General features: G+C 29.2%; 1 protein-coding gene across 15 annotated transcripts in view; it reads left to right on the top strand.

The window, feature by feature from the left end:
* Nucleotides 1–21,314, top strand: part of LOC140671401 (uncharacterized) — a 156,416-nt gene that overhangs the window by 90,115 nt on the left and 44,987 nt on the right. For 13 of the 15 annotated variants that reach the window (XM_072902673.1, XM_072902665.1, XM_072902681.1 and 10 more), the window contains 2 exons: nucleotides 1,891–2,099; nucleotides 17,388–17,627. In XM_072902673.1, the coding sequence (XP_072758774.1) occupies nucleotides 1,891–2,099; nucleotides 17,388–17,627 (449 nt within the window). Of the gene's footprint in view, nucleotides 1–1,890; nucleotides 2,100–7,112; nucleotides 8,492–17,387; nucleotides 17,628–21,314 lie in introns of those variants that run through there. The other 2 variants (XM_072902753.1, XM_072902762.1) reach the window with 2 other exon arrangements.

The following is a 21,314-nucleotide window of genomic DNA, read 5'->3' on the forward strand; positions in this document are numbered from 1 at the left end:
CGTCCTCTTTAGATATGATCTGATTTTGCCGGTTCACTTGTGACGTGTCAATCATTGTAGAAGACACGCATGATTGATCACGGGACGAAAAACGGGAGCATTCCGATCGAATGCCCTCTTGAACAATGATCTGATACGGATATAATGATATGATAAGTTCTCTACGTAGCGAAATAAGTTATATCGATTCAAGTATATAAATATGAAATTATTTTAATTTTATTATTTTATTATTTTATTATTTTATTATTTTATTTTATTATTTAAATAAAAATAATGTAATGTTATTAAGCCTTATTTTTTATCCGTTAAATAAAACGTAATTAACAATCTGTGCGATAACAATACTTGTGTACCTTGCGTTATTCAGCTTTGCCATTTGTGATTATAACGTCTTGTATTAATAAACGAATAGTTATCATTTAATTGTATGAGAGTTATTTAGTAAAAAAAGTTATTATATTCTCTTGCATTTTTAACGCACAAAATGCGATCAGTTATATTTGCTTTATGTGCGTCCATTCCGAAACTTACAATTTTTTTTGATTTCTAATTAAATTAAAGTCAGTTTAATTTTATTTTACTTTAAAATATTATTGATATTTAAAGGAGTGTGGGTATATTGTCCTGATTTTTATCCAGAAACGTATAAAAGTCGTAACGTAGAAAAGTCACATATATTTTCTTATAGTTTTTGAGTTGCTGAATACGAAAATATCCGTTTTATTGGTCTCAGCCCGTGGGAAAGTGGTCAAAATTCGTTTTAAAGAGGAATAAGTCTACCTTTAATAGTAATTCAATTAGTGTCGATTTTGTAATTATTTATTTAATTATTGATATTACAGTTTAGTTTTATAAATTCTTTTACTAAAAACTAAAGGAACATTTTAAAATGAAACCCATTAGAAATGCTAAATCTAACATAGCAAAATCAATATAATATAAAAATTAAAAATTAAATAGTCAATTTATTCAAAGAATTTTAAGTCTCATGAATTGTGTAGCTTATAAAAATAATTAAATGTTGAAAAGAGAATTTCAAAAACATAAAAAGAAACATAGGAATAGATATTTCGACTTTATAGAACATTAGCGGACCCGATCAACCAAGAAACTGACAAGATTAAGAATCTGATGACGAATAAAACGAGATGTTATATAGTGTAATACGAAAAGTAATATAATAGGGCTCCAGACAAAGGTCTAATATAAAAAACATAACGCGCCTCTATGGTGGTGAAACCTCTATGGTGGTGGAACTGTGTTTTAAGATATTTAAAACTGTACAATGTATACAGTTGCATCTGATGAGGTTTAAAATTCTTGAAATAAATTGATTATTTATTTTTTAATTTTTATATGATACTGATTTTGTTATGTTAGATTTAGCATTTCTAAAGGGTTTTATTTTAAATTGTGTCTTTAGTTTTTAGTAAAGGAAATTATAAAGCTAAATTACATATAATATAAATAATTAAATAATTGCAACAAAATCGACAATTAATCGAATTAATATAAAAAATGACTTATTTTGACCATTTTAAGACGAATTTTGACTACTTTCCCACGGGCTTACGCTAATAAAATAATATTTTCGTATTCAGCAACTCAAAAATTATAAGAAAATATATGTAACTTACGTTACACTTTTTGGGCAAAAATCAGCATATTTTATCCTTCTTAAATTACGAATTTATTTCTAAATAATATAAAATATTTATAAATAATATAAATAATATAATATAAAATATTATATTAATATTTATAAATAATGTAAATATTTAAATTGAAAAAGGAAATGGAAATCGTCCGCTTATTTATGATTGGTATTAAAATATATTATATGTTAATAGTTTCGCTTTAAAATTTCGGTTTGTTGTAAAATTATAGGTGGACCGAGAGAAGGAGGAAGGGCAGGGAGAGGGTGGTCTGGCGCCGTCTTGCAGCGGTGCTTCCGGTTTGAGGATGGGCCCTGGGCCCGATTCCGGCAGCAGCGCTCCCTCTTCGGTTCCCCAGTCGTTGGCTACTTCAAGGGACGACGAGGACGACGAGGACGATGAGAGCAGCGGTAAGCGGTCCAATGGCCACGGAGGATCGAGGTTAGTGATTCTCGACGTGTTCTTGCATGACATCACTCGCGTCCGATCTTATACTGCGATTTGTTTCACTCGTGTTATTTTAATCGCGCGATCAGATGATATCACGCAGATGTTTATCATCTTTTCGGTCTTCTACTATAATTTCCAATGAAACGAGAAAAATTTTCATGTCACATATTTCTGCTTCAAAGATTAACAATTATCTTCTCTTATTATTTTGCCGGTTTTGATGTTTGATATAATTCAATGAACAATTCAATTTTATAAACTTATTAATTAAACTTATATAATTATAAATTTTATTGTTAAATTGTGTGTATTTAATATATTTTATTAAATTATATTTTTCACGTCATTGTAATTTTGCAATAAGATAAAAGTTTATATAGTAATATTAATATAAATTTCATTCAATAATAAGATTTTTATTCTTTCTAGTGAAACTTGATCAGAATTGATTTAATTAAATCATAAATAAAAAATACATGATGTATGTTACATGGAGAATTTCAATAATAATTATTGTATTTATAATGTAATTAAAATCACGGAACTTTTTCTCGTATATTTCCTCAGGATGACTATTTTATATTTCTCATCTTCGTTTTTTTCATGCAATTAATTTATTGCATGAATGATTTCAGTATATCAGTTAGCCGCATCGATTTAAGTATTTAATGAAAGATATTTCCGTAATTCGAATATATCAGTGTACGTAGGAAGACTTTGAAAACTGAAACGTCAGTCTTTTCTATGTGAATTTCCAGAAAGATGGCGAAGAGAAATGTGCGCTTTAGATATATCCCTGCAAAAGAAATAGGATTACAAGGGAAATTGAATAACGCCAAACCATATAAGATGATCTTTTACCATTTTCCTCTATCTTTACTTAGGAAAGATTGCCGGCCAGTTTCAGTTGACAGAAGCATATTGTATATAAAAAATATTTCATATCTAAAGAGATCTTTCAATATAAGTCATATCATATCGAATTTGCATCGAGATAATTCGCACGAAGTTAAAAGAGATTGTTAAATTTTATATTGATATTCTTCGAAGATCTTTAAAATTCCGTTACAATCAAAATAATGGTTGAAATAAATAAAAATATGAAAATTATATCGTTATCATGTAATCTGCGATTACTTATATTTTGTGCAATTCTTTGAAAATTTTAATACTTGGTTTTGCTCGGTGGTGAGAGTGCTCTGAAAAATATTGATAACATTGTTTCCATTTATACGATTAATATTTAATATGATATTTGCAAAATTTAGGTAGTAAAATATAATTTCTAAAATATTCGATGGATATATTCTTTTTTTCGAGGACGTAAAGAATTTACTGTAGTTTATAAAAGAAAAAGTTATTCACGTAAAATAATATGGAAAACGAAAGAGAGAAAGAGGAGAGAGAGGTTCACATTATTTAAAATATTATTTTTTTAGTTTTTTAAAAGGTTATATAATTGTTTAATTTTAAGAAATTTTTTGAAAATAATATTATATAAATGTTTAATAAAATTTATGGATATCGATATATATATATATATATATATATATATATATATATATATATATAAAATTCAATAATAGATATCCATAAATTTTATTAAACATTTATATAATATTAATTTATATTATTATTTCAAGATATATATATATATATATATATATATATATATATATCTTACTATATGTAATAAATGTGAGAATATTATTGTGTTACAAAATATTACAACAAAACTTGTTAAATGCCTGAAATGTTTTAACTTTTATACATAAAAAATGTAAAGTAGATTTTTGTTACGTAACATCAAATATATTTATAGCTTTGTGATCACACAGCTATAAATATATTTGATGTTACGTAACAAAAATCTACTTTACATTTTTTATGTATAAAAGTTAAAACATTTCAGGCATTTAACAAGTTTTGTTATAATATTTTGTATCAAATATATTTATAGCTTTGTGATCACACACAGGGATATATGTATACTATACATATATCCTGTGTGTGATCACAAAGCTATAAATATATTTGATGTTACGTAACAAAAATCTACTTTACATTTTTTATGTATAAAAGTTAAAACATTTCAGGCATTTAACAAGTTTTATTGTAATATTTTGTAACACAATAATATTCTCACATTTATTATTATGCATTGAAACTACATAAAGTAGATAATATTACCATAGATAATCGCAAGAAGGAAGTATTCGTCGACATAACGGTTTTTATCGGCAATAACGAAATTCTCGATTAATTACGCTGTTGTGAAAAAGTATGAGATTAATAATTTTCTTCTTAATTGCATTAAATTGTATTTACAGTAAAATATCGTGGTATTATCATTAACTCGCAAAATACTGTTACTCTCTTTGCGACAAATTATAGCAACTTAACTCACTTTAAACAGCTAATAGCAGCGTGTTGTCATTATTCGATTTTCACGTGCAACATGTTTCGGTAACACGCATGCATGTCACATGCATCGGAAATGCGTTTTCAATATACGGCGCAGTAAATTTCTGACGGAACGATTCGCGATATCGTAATGGATGGGACTTTAATCGAACGATGATGATGAATTTGTGAGTGAGAGCCTCTCTCGTTCTCGTTTCATTTCAACATTTAAACATAGTGTTTCTCTCGTAACCAGATATACACATTACATATACACATGCGTGCATGCACACGACGAATACACTAATTCTCGGTACAAAATGTTTACTATGTACATACGGCGTACACTTTACTTTACGTTAACCGAGTGCTTGTCACGAATAATGGCTTTTTACCTCTTCACATGTGCAAGCAGCACGTGATGCAATTATCCACGTGTCTGATATCTGGCAAAAGATATATGGAGAAAATATTTGTACTATTACAATAATATAAGTACGCACGGAAATTTAAAATTTTAATAATTTTTCGAAACGCACTTGTGTTTAAAAATTTGTTATTATTAAATTTTATTAAATTTTTATAATATTTAAATTATATTTATTATATATTTGATATATAATTTTGTTACGTAAGGGATATAAAATAGTTTTGAGATTTTCAAAGAACTCGATTTGTATTAGAAAAGAAATTAATATTGCAAGAAATAGTAGATACTTTTCGATAATCTCAAAGAAATGTTTGTCTTCGGTAATCTCGCTGTCTAATCTAATTTATTATATTATAATTATATTTATTATATTATTATTCTTATATTATATTATTATTATTATTTATTATATTATAATTATATACTTGTTATATTTTATATTATACTGCAAGTTGCGAGATAGAAGATATCATAAATATCTAAATTACGGCTAAAATAAATGATTTTGTTAATTCAAGTGGAAATTTCAATCTTATGTGGTTTTATTCGTGCATTTTCGATTTCATGTTTCAATTCAAATTAAATGAATTATATATTTATTAAAATTACTCATATACTCATGTAATACCTATTTGTAATAATGAAGAACATACATATAAACACATATACATTTTATTTAATGATTGAAATATATGAATTATAATAGAGTATGCATGATACGCGGCTGAATTAATGACTAAATTGGCACAGAATGAGTCTAATATTTCCAGTCGTAGAGAGTTGAACTTTTGCACGAAAGCTTCGCAAATTAATTACATTTAATACTTTTTATGTTTATTAAAATTATATCTAACAATTTTATTTAGTTTAATCTTATATTTGTTTTACCTGGATTTTTCTTGTTATTTTGTAAATAAAATGACACACATTTTTTAATTTTCTTTTTATAATTTTTTTTTGCAGAATGCAAAAAATAATTTTACATGATTGATACACCGGTCATGTGCAAAATATCCAGCATATAATATGTATCAAAACAGAATGGAAAGTTTGAACGTGTATCAGGAAAACTTAAATCGAATCGACTTAGCACGAATCTAAAATCTTTCGATTCATCAATGTTTAAGCTCTCTTGTTTGCTCCGGTCCGATTTAAAGTTTGTTCCGCAAAGTTTAAAAGAGCCGAAACAAGGTTCTCCTTATTATTATACTCTTGCTTGTGATCGCGTTAAAGCTTTTTTAAGCTATCGTATAATTCCATGACTATGCTCTTTTTACTTAGGAGAACATTTATTTCATAGCGAAAGCGATAACGAGAATGATAACTTTCAAATATAAAAAAAGTCATGTAGACGTGAGAAGTTTACGTTTCGGGTCGATATGTATCGCTTGTATTGTTGCCTTTTTAACCGCGTATGTGATTGGCGGTCGATGATGTCGTGACAGAGAGAGAGAGAGAGAGAGAGAGAGAGAGAGAGAGAGAGAGAGAGAGAGAGAGAGAGAGAGAGAGAGAGAGAGAGAGAGAGAGAGAGAGAGAGAGAGAAAGAGAGAGAGAGGTGTGAAAGTAATCGCGGAAAGTTCGATGACAGTTTAATGAGACATAATTAAAATGTTACAGTGTGATGCAACATATTATAAAGTATAGTCTTATATATTATATATAAAACCTAATATATATATATATATATATATTAATAATATAATATATATAGAACTAAGTTATAATTCTAATTATAATTATTTATAGTTTTTTTTTTATATATTATATTATTAATATATATATAATCTACTATTATTATCTGTAATTTAAAATCTTTATAGTTTACACTAGAATGCCTCACAAGCATCTATTCATAAAAATTATTAAAATATTAATTAAATATTATAGTAAAAATTAGATTACTTGAGACGCCGTATACATAAATACCGAGGTGAGACGTTCGTGTTTCGTCTATAATAAATTGTCTATAATAATTAATTGTGCACATATACATACTATACAGATGATAAATTATTTGTTAACGATTGTATATTTATTTGTCGAGTTGTTTGCATTAAAATTTGAAATTGCAATAGTTCTTCATAAAACATAATATTCGTATGTAATATTCATATATATTATTGAATAAAAATATTAAGCGCGTATATTTTGTATATAATATATATTTTTACATTAAGCAGTATATTCTATGATTACAATATATTATATATTCTAATTTTTACTATAATATTTTCTCCATGTAAAAATTTTTATCATATTATTTCGTCGCGGAAGAAAAAATATAGATAGAGCGGTAAGAAAAAACAGGGATGATTCTCAGAATTCGTCGACGAGAGCTACACGCGCCTATTACGCACACGCAGTGATGCCAGAAAGAGCCGCTTCCTCCGTATGCTACCAGAATCGATTTATAATCATCGCTACACTATATCTAATAATTTACATCAGACTATTAAAGTATATAATGTATCGAGTGCGTGCTCCGCGAGATATTTTCCGATCATCTACAAAAAATTAATTGTGCATATATGTATAAAAATTATAAATTATGTATATTTTTTATTGTTTATAAATGATTACGCAATAGTTTGATATTTAAAGATTTTTGAATAATTGCAATATTTCTTTAAAATATAATATAGGTGTATAATATTATTGAATATATAATATTGAATAAAATCATCCTGCTATTTCTTTTATATATGTATATGTACAATTAGTATATTCCACGATAATTATTCTATAATTATTCTAATTTCTACTATAATATTGTCTCATGTAGAAATTTTTATCATATTATTTCGTCGCGGAACAAGGAATACGGAGCAGTAACATGTATGTACAGCGCAAAGAGTATTCCGGGAAAAAAACATCGGAGATGATTCTCGGAATTTGTCGACGAACACCTGCACGTTGCCAGGCGCCTATTTACGCAAAGCCTTGTCTACAATAAGTCGATGATCATAAGAAGTTTAACCAATTGCGTTGGATTATTCTTTTCTAAATTCAATCGTGATTGGTTGGGGCTTCCTACGTCAACGACTTACTGTAGACAAGGCTTAATGCGCGCAGTAATACCAAGTTCAATATCCCGTAGAGGGGAGGTCAGTATCAGAGAGATCACTGCTGGGCGATGTTGATCCTCTGTTTCGCGCGTCTTAAATCGGTCGAAAGGGAGAATTTCGCGGGTGAGTGGGAACAAGTGTCGGGAGTGCCGAGTTGATAGACAGACAATCGTTTCAGGGTATTATTTATTAATCCGCGCAAAAGAATGCACCGAGTTTTTGTATCGTGTATTATATATAACGCGTTGTACGTGTAATTTTATTATTCGTGTGGCGACAATCAAGCGAGAAAATAAGTTCGGACCGAGGAGTGCGATTATTATCGGCAGTGTCGTGCAAAATGTCGCGCGAGCGTCATAAGTGATTAATTAGTGTACTCATGGTCATTTAAGTGCAAGTTTTTTGTGAGTGTTTTGTGCTTTCGAAAATACATCGACAGAGGATTAGGATGAAACTTGGGATGACATCAGGTTTTTAATAATAAGGTAATTTACTACGTTTTCGTGAAATTAATTTTTTTTTTTGTCACGATGATCGTATAGCATATTTCACGCAATTCCATTTGGGTGTATGAAGCTGGATTTCATTTTGTGAAAACTCTTATTAATTAATTATTAATATTAAATTTAATAGTTCTAGGTAGATTAATTAAATAGTTTTACCTAGTTTCGTAAAATCTTTCGTGTAGATAAATATGATCCATTTGGTGTGCTACGCTTAGATATGCGAATAACGCGAAATGTACAGTAAATCTTTTTCATTTTCAGGAAAAAATAATTTGAAAACCATAATTGATCTTTTTTAGCTTTTAGATTGGAAATTTATATATTTAATATTTTTATCTTTATATTAAAAATATAACAAATCTACAAAAAAGTAAATCTTTTTTCATTTTCTATGTTAGAATAGTAAATTTAGTATTTGATATTTTTAAATCTTTTACTGAAAAGTTTTAAATGTTTTATTTGCGCAAAAGGCCTAAATATAAAAGTTTGAAACAAATAAATAAATTAAATATACAATAAAGTTTAATTTTAACTTTTTTCGCATATTATCATTTTAATAGAATTTTACGATGAAATAATAATGGATCGAATGAAGAATAAAATAAAGATATATCGCGATTTATCGCATAAATCGAATTACCAGAGTAATTTATAATACGCTAACACTTTTTGTAATTCGATTTGTTGACTAAGTTTACTTAATGTTGTTAATGCGGTTTTAATAAGATGCCGATGCGAGCGATGTCTCCCCAGCGTGAATTATTACTCTCAGGCCAATTACACCTTTCGAAGGCGACTCGTTTTTGCTTCATTGCAAAAGTTTCCGAGAAAATTCCTTCCGGTTTGAAATTATGTCTCGAGGCAATATCTTCTTTCCGTTAAGCACTGTAATCGCTTCTTGCAGAGACATCGAACGAGACACAATCGTCTTTACGAAAGTTGAATTTTTTGCTCGCTAGGCTTTTCGTAAAGCCCGTGTCATACTATCTGATTAAGATTTAGCCAATCAAAAGGAGACAATAAATCGCAGAATAGATGGCTCTTTATTTGCTGAATTCCAATTTGCGATCCGCAATACGTAGTACGTAACACGAGCTTAAGACATCTCCTAAATTTGCTTTCAATGAGGACAGTATATATAAAAAAATCGATACATATATGATAATCAATCTTAATTCAAAAATGTATAACTTTTTATTTTACCTTTCTTTTTATACAATGAAAAAAGAATAATATTAAATCAATAACATTATCGTAGTTAAAATTTATTTAATTAATTTAATAATATTATTAATTAAATCATATGCGTATGGATTGGGATTACGGATCTATTTCATAATGTTATTGAATTAATAAAAAAAAAGTAAAAGGAGGAATAAAATGATTTTTGCCCAGAAAGTGTAACGTAAGTTACATACATATATCTTCTTATAGTTGCTGAATACGAAAATACTCATTTTATTCGTCTAACAATAAGCCTGTGGGAAAACGTTTCTTTTATTCGTCATCAGAATCTTAATCTTGTTCAATTTCCTGGTTGATCGGGTCCGCTAATGTTATATAAAGTCGAAATATCTGTTCTTATATTTCTTTTTATGTTTTTGAAATTCTCTTCTCAACATTGGTCAAAATTCGCTTTAAAGGGAAATAAGTCACTTTTAATAATAATTTAATTACTGTCGATTTTGCAATTGTTTCATTATTTATATTATGGTTTAGTTTTATTTTACTGAATTTCCTTTACTGAAAACTAAAGGAACACTTTTAATGAAACACTTTAGAAATACTAAATATCTAACATAGCAAAATCAATATAATATAAAAATTAAAAAATAGTCAATTTATTCAAGAATTTTAAGTCTCATGAATTGTGTAGCTTATAAAAATAATTAAATGTTGAAGAGACAATTTCAAAAACATAAAAAGAAATATAAGAATAGATATTTCGACTTTATAGAACATTAGCGAACCCAATCAACCAAGAAATTGACAAGATTAAGAATCTGATGATGAATAAAACGAGATGTTATACAGTGTAATACGAAAAGTAATATAATAGGGCTCCAGACAAAGGTCTAATGTAAAAAACATAACGCGCCTCTATGGTGGTGGAAATGTGTTTTAAGATATTTAAAACTGTACAATGTATACAGTTGCATCTGATGAGATTTAAAATTCTTGAAATAAATTGATTATTTATTTTTTAATTTTTATATGATACTGATTTTGTTATGTTAGATTTAGCATTTCTAAAGGGTTTTATTTTAAATTGTGTCTTTAGTTTTTAGTAAAAGAAATTATAAAGCTAAATTACATATAATATAAATAATTAAATAATTGCAACAAAATTGACAATTAATCGAATTAATATAAAAAATGACTTATTTCGACCATTTTAAGGCAAATTTTGACTACTTTCCCACGGGCTTATATATATTGTTAGATAAAACCAATAAAACTGATATTTTCCTTGAATGCTGTTGATTCAATATTATTATTTTCTGTGATGAAATATATTTTGTTTTTATCATTGATATAATATATGATGTTGCATAAAATGTAATATAATATTTGTCGACATATTTCTCGAATTACATATACATATACATATAACTCTAATGATTTCTTCGAAAGCAATGTTTCTGAAAAAGATGTATTGTAAGATTTGTATTACATTCCCAGAAACTCCGTTTTACTGCCGCGTATCAACCGCAACACAAACTTATTTACTTTTAAATTGAAGCGTTGGCACTGTAACTCGAGAGCATTTATGCATCTAAAGCGAACTACGTAGCTATCTTGCGAATGCCACTCGTGTAGCTCCTGTTCGACGAAACGTGGAGAGCATGCCAATGATTTTATAATCAAACGTTAGATTACCCTGATCACCACTGTGTTTGTGTATGCGTGCGCATACTTCTTTTGTATTTTTTATTATTCTGGAGCTTTAAACATATAGCGGGATTTCCATAAGAAGATATCTGAGGATTTCTGTAAGAAGATATCTATGAGAAAAGTGTATTCTTCCTCGTTGAGTATTTTTCACCGTCAACTCATAAATATTTCATTACGTGTTTATATACAGCTTTGCTTTGCAATAAACAATGTTAAATAAATAATTTAAAATAGAGTGTATTATAAAAATTAAACAACAATCAGTGACGGACCTTTACGAATAAATGACATAAAGTTGGATTAATTTTTTGAAATAGTGACATTTATTATTATTGTCATTAATTATAATTATAATTGGTAAATGTGGGACGTTTTGATACTTACTATTCTATTTCTTCAACCATATTAAAAATATTAAAATCGTACATCTATAATTTTATTTATTATTCTTAACTTAAACAATAGATGTCAGATATTAATCTACATATAAATATTCCCAACGTGTACTGACCTTCATTTAAATTAAAAATAAAATTGAAATTAAGTGTATGATTTTGATATTTATATTTTTATAATGACAAGTATAAATATCATTATTTCCAAAAAACTAACTACTTTATGTCATTTACTTGTATAGGCTTATCAGTGATTATTATTATTTAATTAATAAGTGATGTTATATATATATATATATATATATATATATACACATCATTTGTAATTATTCGAAAATATTCTTCTAAAAGTTATCGTAAAAACTCATCGTACTTTTTATTTTAAAATATAAAATTATTATATTTTTAATTTGAAGCATAATAATATAAATGAATAATATAAAATGCCACAATAAAATATCATAAATGAAAGGAAAATTGACTTTTATTTATTATTTTTCTTTTAGTTTTACATTTACATTATAAGCTTTCTCCATAAAATTTTTCTCTTTGTTTTAATTTTATGACTTTTTAACAAAGAAAATTCTTGGTTTGCATTAAATTTGGAATTATAAAATTTATTATATATAGATACTTATAAATTTTATAACATATATTTTGTACGTCTACAAGTAAGAAAGCAAAAAGTCATATATATATTACTTTGTTTTAAAATGAAAACAACTATTCTGAAGTCGTAAATGTACAATCATTGACTAGTAGCCTTTTACGAGCATCCGGCAAACGTGCCGCATTTGCATAGGTATTATATATAGGTATTTCTCATTTCCTGACATGTTAATGGCGAATGTAATGTTCATTATTACCGTCGACGTTTTCTCTAAAAGAGCGCAAGAATACCATATATATCCGACTGTTTTTTTAGTTTTTAAAAATATGTTACCTTACTTTTAGCGAACTTATTTTAATTTTCCGATTTTCAGCAATCGTAGATAAATCATGATTTAGATTATTCAATTTTTTGTTTTTAACAAGGCAATTACGCGCCTGACAGAGATATCTAAAAATATTAAAGTCCGAAAAAGTATAAATGTTACTTATATTTTAACGCCGTCATCTTGATTAAAATACACAATACGGTCGCATAGCAAAAGAAGCGAGCAACTCGCCCTATACTTTTTGCCTTTCCATTACTGAAACAACATAGAGATTTTTATTTTATTTCTTCTCTAGAAATCAGAAAGAAGTAAACACTTGACAATCAGGACGAGAATCTCGCGTAGGATAAAATAGTTGTCTTGATGTTTTCTTAATGCATTAGACATGGATAAATAGAAACGATATTTTTCGTCTTGAAACTCTTGACATAATTTTTTTTAAAGAAAATAAATAAAATAAAAATCTCTAAAATAAATTATAGCCAGAAAACATTTATTAAATTTAGAATTAATTTATTAAACTTATTAAGAATTTTCAATTTTTTGAAAAAAAAAAAAAAAAAAAACAGTATTTATATTTAAAAAAAAAATTAATATTCAACGTTACAATGATATCTCTTATAAAAAAAACCTTAAAAAATAATTTTTATATATTTGATTAATTTGCTACAAACTGATATAAAAAAATTCACTAAAATGCTAAACTACTTTCATGATCGTGCTTCAAACAATAAACAATTAATTAATTAGGTATAATTTTTTCTTGTTCCAATAATTATATAGCTAAAAGTTTTTTTGAATTAACCATTGGATGATTAAAAAAAGAAACGAGGTTGTAGCATTAAGTTGATTTTATTTTTTTTCAACTCTACTCTAGGAATAACAGAGGGACATTGCGATCGAACGCAAACTCGTGCATGTGAAACTCGCGTTAACTTAGATTTGATAGGTACGATAGTAGGAAGTAGATACAGCCTCATTCGTTTCTGGATTAATTCAAGTGGACAAAGAAGTCTCGCGTGCTTGGTCACAATACAGTAAGCACTCTCCCACAAAGGAGCAATTGACTGAGAATCGTAGGCCGAATCAGCCCGTATATTTACAAGCGACTTAGAGCTGTTCGTATATGTATATCAGCATTAGCATATAAGTGCATATGGGAAATCTAGTGGAGCAACTTTTGATTAGATTATTTTACTGGATTTGATTGGATTATTTGCGGAAACTTCTTCTTACGTGACTTGGGCTACAGTAAAGTTTTCATCGTTAATAAAAATGTTTTAGCAACGTTAATGGATTATACGAATAAAAATGAAGCGGATGATTTTAGCAGAGAGTAGAAATAATATCATTATGAATTCTGGGAGAAGAACGAAAGAGGGAATCTAAGGATTCAATTAAATAGGTCAGTTATTGCGAAGTAAGTGAACAGTCATAAAGTAAGTAACAATTTCTCTATTCAAAAAACTGTAATCTCGAACTGATTTTTTTCGCCGAATATTGTATTATGTATATATTTTTCCTCTTTTCTTCTTTTTAGGTATCTAATTAAAAATTGTTTTGCTTGAATTTCTACATGCACTGATAAAATTTTAATCAAACGTTTTAAAAGCCCTTTAGTTATACATACATGCAAGGTAATATTTACAGATCTGAACATATAAGTAAGTAATAAGGTAGGGTGAAAATTTAAAAGGAAAACATTAAGATGTAGTCGAAAGAAATCAAATATGATACTTTCCGGTGATAATGCTTTCTTTGCTTCATGCGAATTATTTGAATAGTTTTTTATGTACATTATATGATCATAATACCTCTACTCATTACTCTTTTCATCATTACGTAATAGAAAAAATTGAGAGAACATCGGAAGAAGGCGAACACGAAGTGAAAGTGATCTAATGCAAACTATATCTTGATTGATAGAGAGGAAGCTGAATGAATTCTGTGATATTTCATTATTAATGTAAATTACATATTAAATTTAGATTATCGTTTCAAGATTTTATAAAAAAAAGATCAGAGAGAGAAATTATATATACTATAACTTTAACAAATTAAATTAATAGCCAGTAACATACGATTGAATCACTATTTTCTGCAGCACGAAATATTGCTAAAATATTGCATGAATATTTTAATATTGCGACATATTACAATAATATTGTGCAAATATTATAAATTTAATATTTTATTAAAGATATTGCAAAATATTACTTCTATATTATAATATAATGCAATTGCATATTTTTCATTAATTCGTTCGCTTATTACTATGTGACGCACTATACGTTATCTATTCCGTATTCAAGTTTTTTTTAATGAGACTATCTAAAGTCTGCAAAAAAAAAAAAATACAAACATTAAGAGGATCCTAAAGTTGTTCTATATTACCAATCAAAATTTAATCTAACATGACAATATATTTGCTTAATATAAAAGCTGCAATTTAGCCACATAAAATAAAATAGATTTCCTATAAAAATTATATGAAGGAATCGCTATAAAAACGCGAGTTATTCCAAACGTGGGCGCTATATCTCTTGCACGGACATACCGTATAACTTTTTATAGTAAATAAATATTGTTACGACATAACTGTAATTTTTTAATTTTTTATCATTTTTATATGAAATTATTAACGTGTTGTTTTTATAAGTATTTTAATTATGGAGAAGAATTTATCAATTTTCGTAGCCAAAAAAAAAGATTTTCAAAATCTGTAATTCAACTTCTGCCGGTAATTTTGGATCCCCATCTATTCTAACTTAGCAAATTCAGAAACTGATTGAACTAATTGTTTAAAAATCAAATAAATAATATATGCAAATAAGAAATATTCTCCAATATTTTGTAAATATTGTATTCACGTTGCAGAAATATATATACAATACGATTTTAAATATATCAGCATCATTACAAAAATATTGCACAATATAGTTTGAAAGCGGACATATTTGTTATATATTGTGGTAAGCTTTCAAGAATATTGCAATATTCCAATCTTGCAAAACAATATTCACGCAATATTCTATTAATATATCGTGCTGTAGGTGATGTTTAACGCAAAAAAAGAACAATGATCTTACTTTATGTATTATAAGTAGTATCATATACTTATCCCACGTTTGTTCAACAACGGTATTAAATTACGAATTGAAATTTTCGTCGCGCGCGACATAATTGAAGAACAAGGCGCAACTAATTTCCAAGTCAAAGTTTTGCATCCGACAGGACACCTTCGTTTCGTTACTCGCCGTCTGTTCCTCGAGAGTTCCTCTCGTCTTTTTTCCGTCCTTTTCTTCTTCTCTATTGTGCAATGACTTTTCGATGCATGTAGCGAACGAGGCGCATAATCACCAAGTTCCGATTTTATTTATTCAGTCAGGGCTGCTTTACAGTCGGACTTTCCCAGATTTTGCAGACAGCTTTCCGTATTCTCAGGGGTTGCTTCCTATTTTCTATTTCGCGTTTTTCATTCCCACGACGGCGAGACAGACCGCGGTCCTGGGTTGTAATCCCGTAAAAAACGCAAAGTGCACTTGGCAAACTGTCACGTTTATCGACTTTATGCGCCACGGCAATTAACGTCGCGATATACCGTGGCGCCAAACCTTTATGGTCGAAACCTTTTTTCACGAGAAGGGGAGGGGGGAGGGGAGAGGGTGTGAAAGGGAGCGGGTAAATAAATTTACCGTCACGTCGCGTCGCACAGTCGGCAGAGTTTTTAGCGAATGATTCTCGTTTTTCACGATGTGATATGGAGATGGACAGACGATGGATGCGAGGAGAGGGAAGGATGAAGGATTGTCTGATTGAACTTGTGTGAGAGGACACGAGAGATTGACTCGGTGAGAGAAAGAGAGCGAGAGAGAAGGAGAGAAAAAGGAGACATGAGTGATGAAACCCATTCACCCATTCAATGAAATACGTTACAGACGACTATAACCGTATTTACGTCGCTTTCGAGTGAGATCGTTCGCAGAGTGAATGAGTAAAGCTTTTTTTTCGCAAGACTATTAGAGCCGTAGACATCCTGACTGTCCTGTCATGGGATGTTATCAATCATAGCTTGACACGTGTTAATACGCGATACTCTAGAATCGCGAGTCATGTTATGTACCAAAGAATTAGTTAAGAAAAATGTGTACTACACGTAATTCTCTCTTTATATTTAAAATAAAAATTTCTATGTAGAAAAATATCGCTCTCTGAAGGGATTTTACTTGAATTTTAAGCAAATCTTAAAGAATTTGAATTAAAAAATTATAGACTTGCCTTTCTTTTTGCTATGCATATTTAAAAGTCATGTAAATATTGATGTTTTAATACTATTAAAATTAATATTTATCAACAACATATACACATAAAAAAAAGAAAACGTATTTACGTAAAAAAAAATCGTATCAATATTAAATGAAACCATCTCGTCCGAAGCGAATGTCACTCACTCACTCATATATAACGCATCCTAAAATGAGTATGCTCGCGGAATCTAGGCTGAAAGAGTGCAAGAGAGAAAGAAATTTGAATGACAGAGAGAGAGAGAGAGAGAGAGAGAGAGAGAGAGAGAGAGAGAGAGAGAGAGAGAGAGAGAGAGAGAGAGAGAGAGAGGCAACCCGTGTGGGTTCTCTGTCTTCTTCGCAGATTATCGGAGATTTATCGTCAACGACACGTCATTTCGAGCCATCGGCGAGCCCCTGCGACTAAGGCACCTGGTGCAGGATTAGCCACTACCTCGACGACCTCGGAATCGCTGGAGAGCTACCCCCTCGACGCCGAGGTACCCGCAGCAGTGAAGAGGCCCCGTAACTCGAGGGGTTCGCAAAAATGGAGTAACGTACGCGCAGTCATGGCGTTATATTCCTCTCTACGCAAAATCAAGAGGTATTCCCGCCATTAGTCGATATGGACGGTGACCTCGAGCACTGTCATCCGCACACAGAAATAACATATGTACTTGTACATACACTTTCATAGACTGTCCTTCGGATTGTGTTGGGAACTTGGCACGATGGCTTGAATTCAACTTTTTAGTCATCTTCTGTATTCTCCATGTGCATATTTTTTCGCAACTTTATTTTCCAAAGTTTAGTTCTATCTTTTTCAATACATCAATTGTTATTTTTTTCTAAATCTAAATAATTGAAGTAATTAAATCGATAAACAATAGGAATGAGTAATTCTAAAAACAAGAAATCTTGTTGATTAATTTTTTCCGTAAATTTGGACACAAATTAATAATTCAATTATAATTGAAAAGAGATTATACGACTATCACATAAATTATATGCGACTATTATAAATTTCTAAATATTTTACATTAATAAATTTAGTAACAGAATGCGAAAAAAAATTTGGGTAATCTTAAAATTTAACTCTTGAAAAAAAAAAAAACTCAAAACTTTTCGGAAATCTCGACGGTGTCGGAAAATATCGGGATTCTTGCAATGCGCGCGTGTTTGCATCTTGTCAATTATTCATTCCGTGTACACGACCGGTTTCCAAATATATAATCAAATATTCGTGGGCTCTCGAAACTAGGAATTTTAAAACTGTTTCAGGGATTTCAAACAACAATGTGTGAATTATTGAAAATTGTTCCTAAACGCACACAAAGCAGTTCTGATCCGATATTGTTCCCATTACTACCCGCACGATGACACGGCCCCTCGCGATGTAAAACGAAAGAACGTAAAATTTACGAGGATACGAGACTTCCACTAAATAAACGTACGTACTGTAATAAACTTTATACGGAAAAGTGTCGCTATATTAAATTCAAAGCCAATATTGTTGGTTTACGTACCAAGTTATCGAGCTTTCTACATTTCTACTGTTCTGTCAGTTCTATCTTTACAACCTTAAAAAAAATATTCACGTTGTAATCCTGTTGGAGATAAATTCAATAACAAAATAATACATTTAATAAAATGTAGAAATGCATTTTTTTTTAGAAACATTTATTACATAAATATTTATATTTGCAATCAAATCAAGAGAAAAATCATACTCTGTGCACATACATATTATTTTTGCATAAAAGGATGCATACAATAACTTACATGTATAAATAACAAAATACATTTACAATTTTAGACGATTGTCTTTATCGATGATCAATTTGAAGGAAATATTCCTAATTCAAAATTAAACGTGCTGAAATATAATAAAGGATATTATCGATTGACGTTACAATGACAAAGTATAGGAATGTACTAAAAGTCTCGAATGTCGACCGATCGTTTTACGTCGTGAACGTCACATGGCATTCAACATAAAATCGCACGAAAGTACTGGCTACTGGCTCGTCACTGCAACTCTATCCTATCACCACTCTCTATAACTCACTACTTTATACATTATCTCAGATTACTATACGATTCGTGATCTCTATTTTATTTTAGATGATAAAACTTGTAGACAACTGCCGTTTCTATTCTCTCTTGTTCTCAAGTGTGTAACCTAACTTTGAACTCAATCCTATACTGCAATGGCTAGTTCTTTGTTTGAAACCGTGAAGAGCGAGAGGGAAAAACTGTCATCTCCCTCTTTTTTTAATCTTGCACCATCCAAACCAAGAAATATTAGCTTATTCAAATGTGCAGGAATAACCTTACCACTACAACCAGTTAATAAGTATAATATGAAAGAAATTATAAAATGAAAAAGAAAAATAAGATTAACAATGTAACAATATTGTGCGATAAAGAATTGTATCAATTATAAACAATATGGTTTCAAAAGTAGAAAAGATCATAGAAAATCACTGGTCAATCAGAATTTGCTAAACCAGGAGGGAGATGGCAGTTTTTTTTCCCTCTCGCTCTTGACATTTTCAAATAAAGAACTAGCCGTTCCAGTATAGAATAGAGTTCACTGCTTTGAACTTTCAAACGTTTGTAAATAAATTTACGAACAAATTGATTATTTTCGCTCGACGATCGTTTATTGATCGAGATCGATGGCCTTGTTGGAAGACATTTTATGCATACTTTTAATCGTGAATAATGAAGTGCTGATGTCGCGCAAAATTTCTAGACGATAAATCATTGATATTGGAATCGCTCAAATGAGTAGAAATTATCGGCGATGTATTCGACAATGAAATAGCATCGTTTATACCGTTTAAAGAGCAGAGTTTATAAATGCTTTCATTTCGAAAGTGATACGCTTGTATTGATAACGCGGCTCCTTTTCTCCTTTGCTTTTGTATCGATCTGATTCGATTCATCAAAGAGTGCAATATACATTTCAACATAATAGCGATCGAGCGATTGATCTCAAATTAATTTCACAAATGAAATATTTCTCATCATTAGCATCAATTAGAACTCCGTGTGCTAACTGTTTTCACATCACTAGATATTAATAAATTCTCGTCTGTCAAAAATTTCAAATGTTTTAAATTTCATTACTTTTTTTGTAGAGAGATTATCGCTCTTAAATCTTCTAAAAGTTATATATATATATATATATATATATATATATATATATATATATATATATGTGTATATGTATATGTATATGTATATATATATATATATATATATATATATATATGAATATATATATATATATTCATCTGCCATTACAGTATAAGATTTTATAAAATTTTATTACGATTAATATTTGTGATAAAAACATTTATTGATAAATGATTAATATAAAAAGTCATTTTCTTAACAGGAATAAAAAATATATAATTAATGACGTTTATAAAAAAAAATATATATATATAAATAGAGATTTAAAAGAGACCAATGTCTCCATTTAATGTTGCGTTAATATACGACAACACATACATCTTTACAAAACACATGGGTGTTATATTAACGGTTCAAGAATGCGTAGTAGCATAATGATAATTTTTAGTTATTGTCTCTGTTTAACGTATGCGATTTTTCAATGTTACTGTTTCTGTCTGTTTGTCTATCTATCTATCTATCTGTCTGTCTGTCTGTCTGTCTGTATGTCTGTCTGTCTGCTGTCTGTCTGTCTGCTGTCTGTCTGTCTGTCTGTCTGTCTGTCTGTCTGCCTCCTATCCATCTGATACTCTAGTTAACTGATCTGATCTCGATTCTCCCTCGATTTCTTACTTTTTTTCAAGCAAGAATTACCTATCTTATAAATCTTAGAATTTAGAAGAAAAATATGACACGCGGTATATATATTCTTTCGATCTATTTCTCGAAAGAAATGAGAATGATGTGTTTCTTCCGTTTTCGCATACATTAGATTGGAATGAATGAAGCGAATATTACATATATATATATATATATATATGCGTATCTATACGTCAACGTATGTGTTTTTGCAAGATATATAAATCATATAGCAAGGACTGAGGAAGTGCCTTGTGATATACCGTATTCATAGCGATTCCCGTACGATTTCTGCGAGACATCACGCAACAAAACTCATGCATGCGTGGTTCGCAAGGAACTCGTGGCGTTAACTCATTCATGCGGAATCCCGATTATAAAATACGAGTGCGTGTGTGTGTACATATGTGTGTGTGCGCGTATGTAGGCGTACGAATCTGTCAATCATATTTCTTTCAGGGAAAATGTG

The sequence above is a fragment of the Anoplolepis gracilipes genome, chromosome 1 (assembly GCF_047496725.1).
Source record: "Anoplolepis gracilipes chromosome 1, ASM4749672v1, whole genome shotgun sequence".
In the NCBI taxonomy this organism is placed as follows: domain Eukaryota; kingdom Metazoa; phylum Arthropoda; class Insecta; order Hymenoptera; family Formicidae; genus Anoplolepis; species Anoplolepis gracilipes.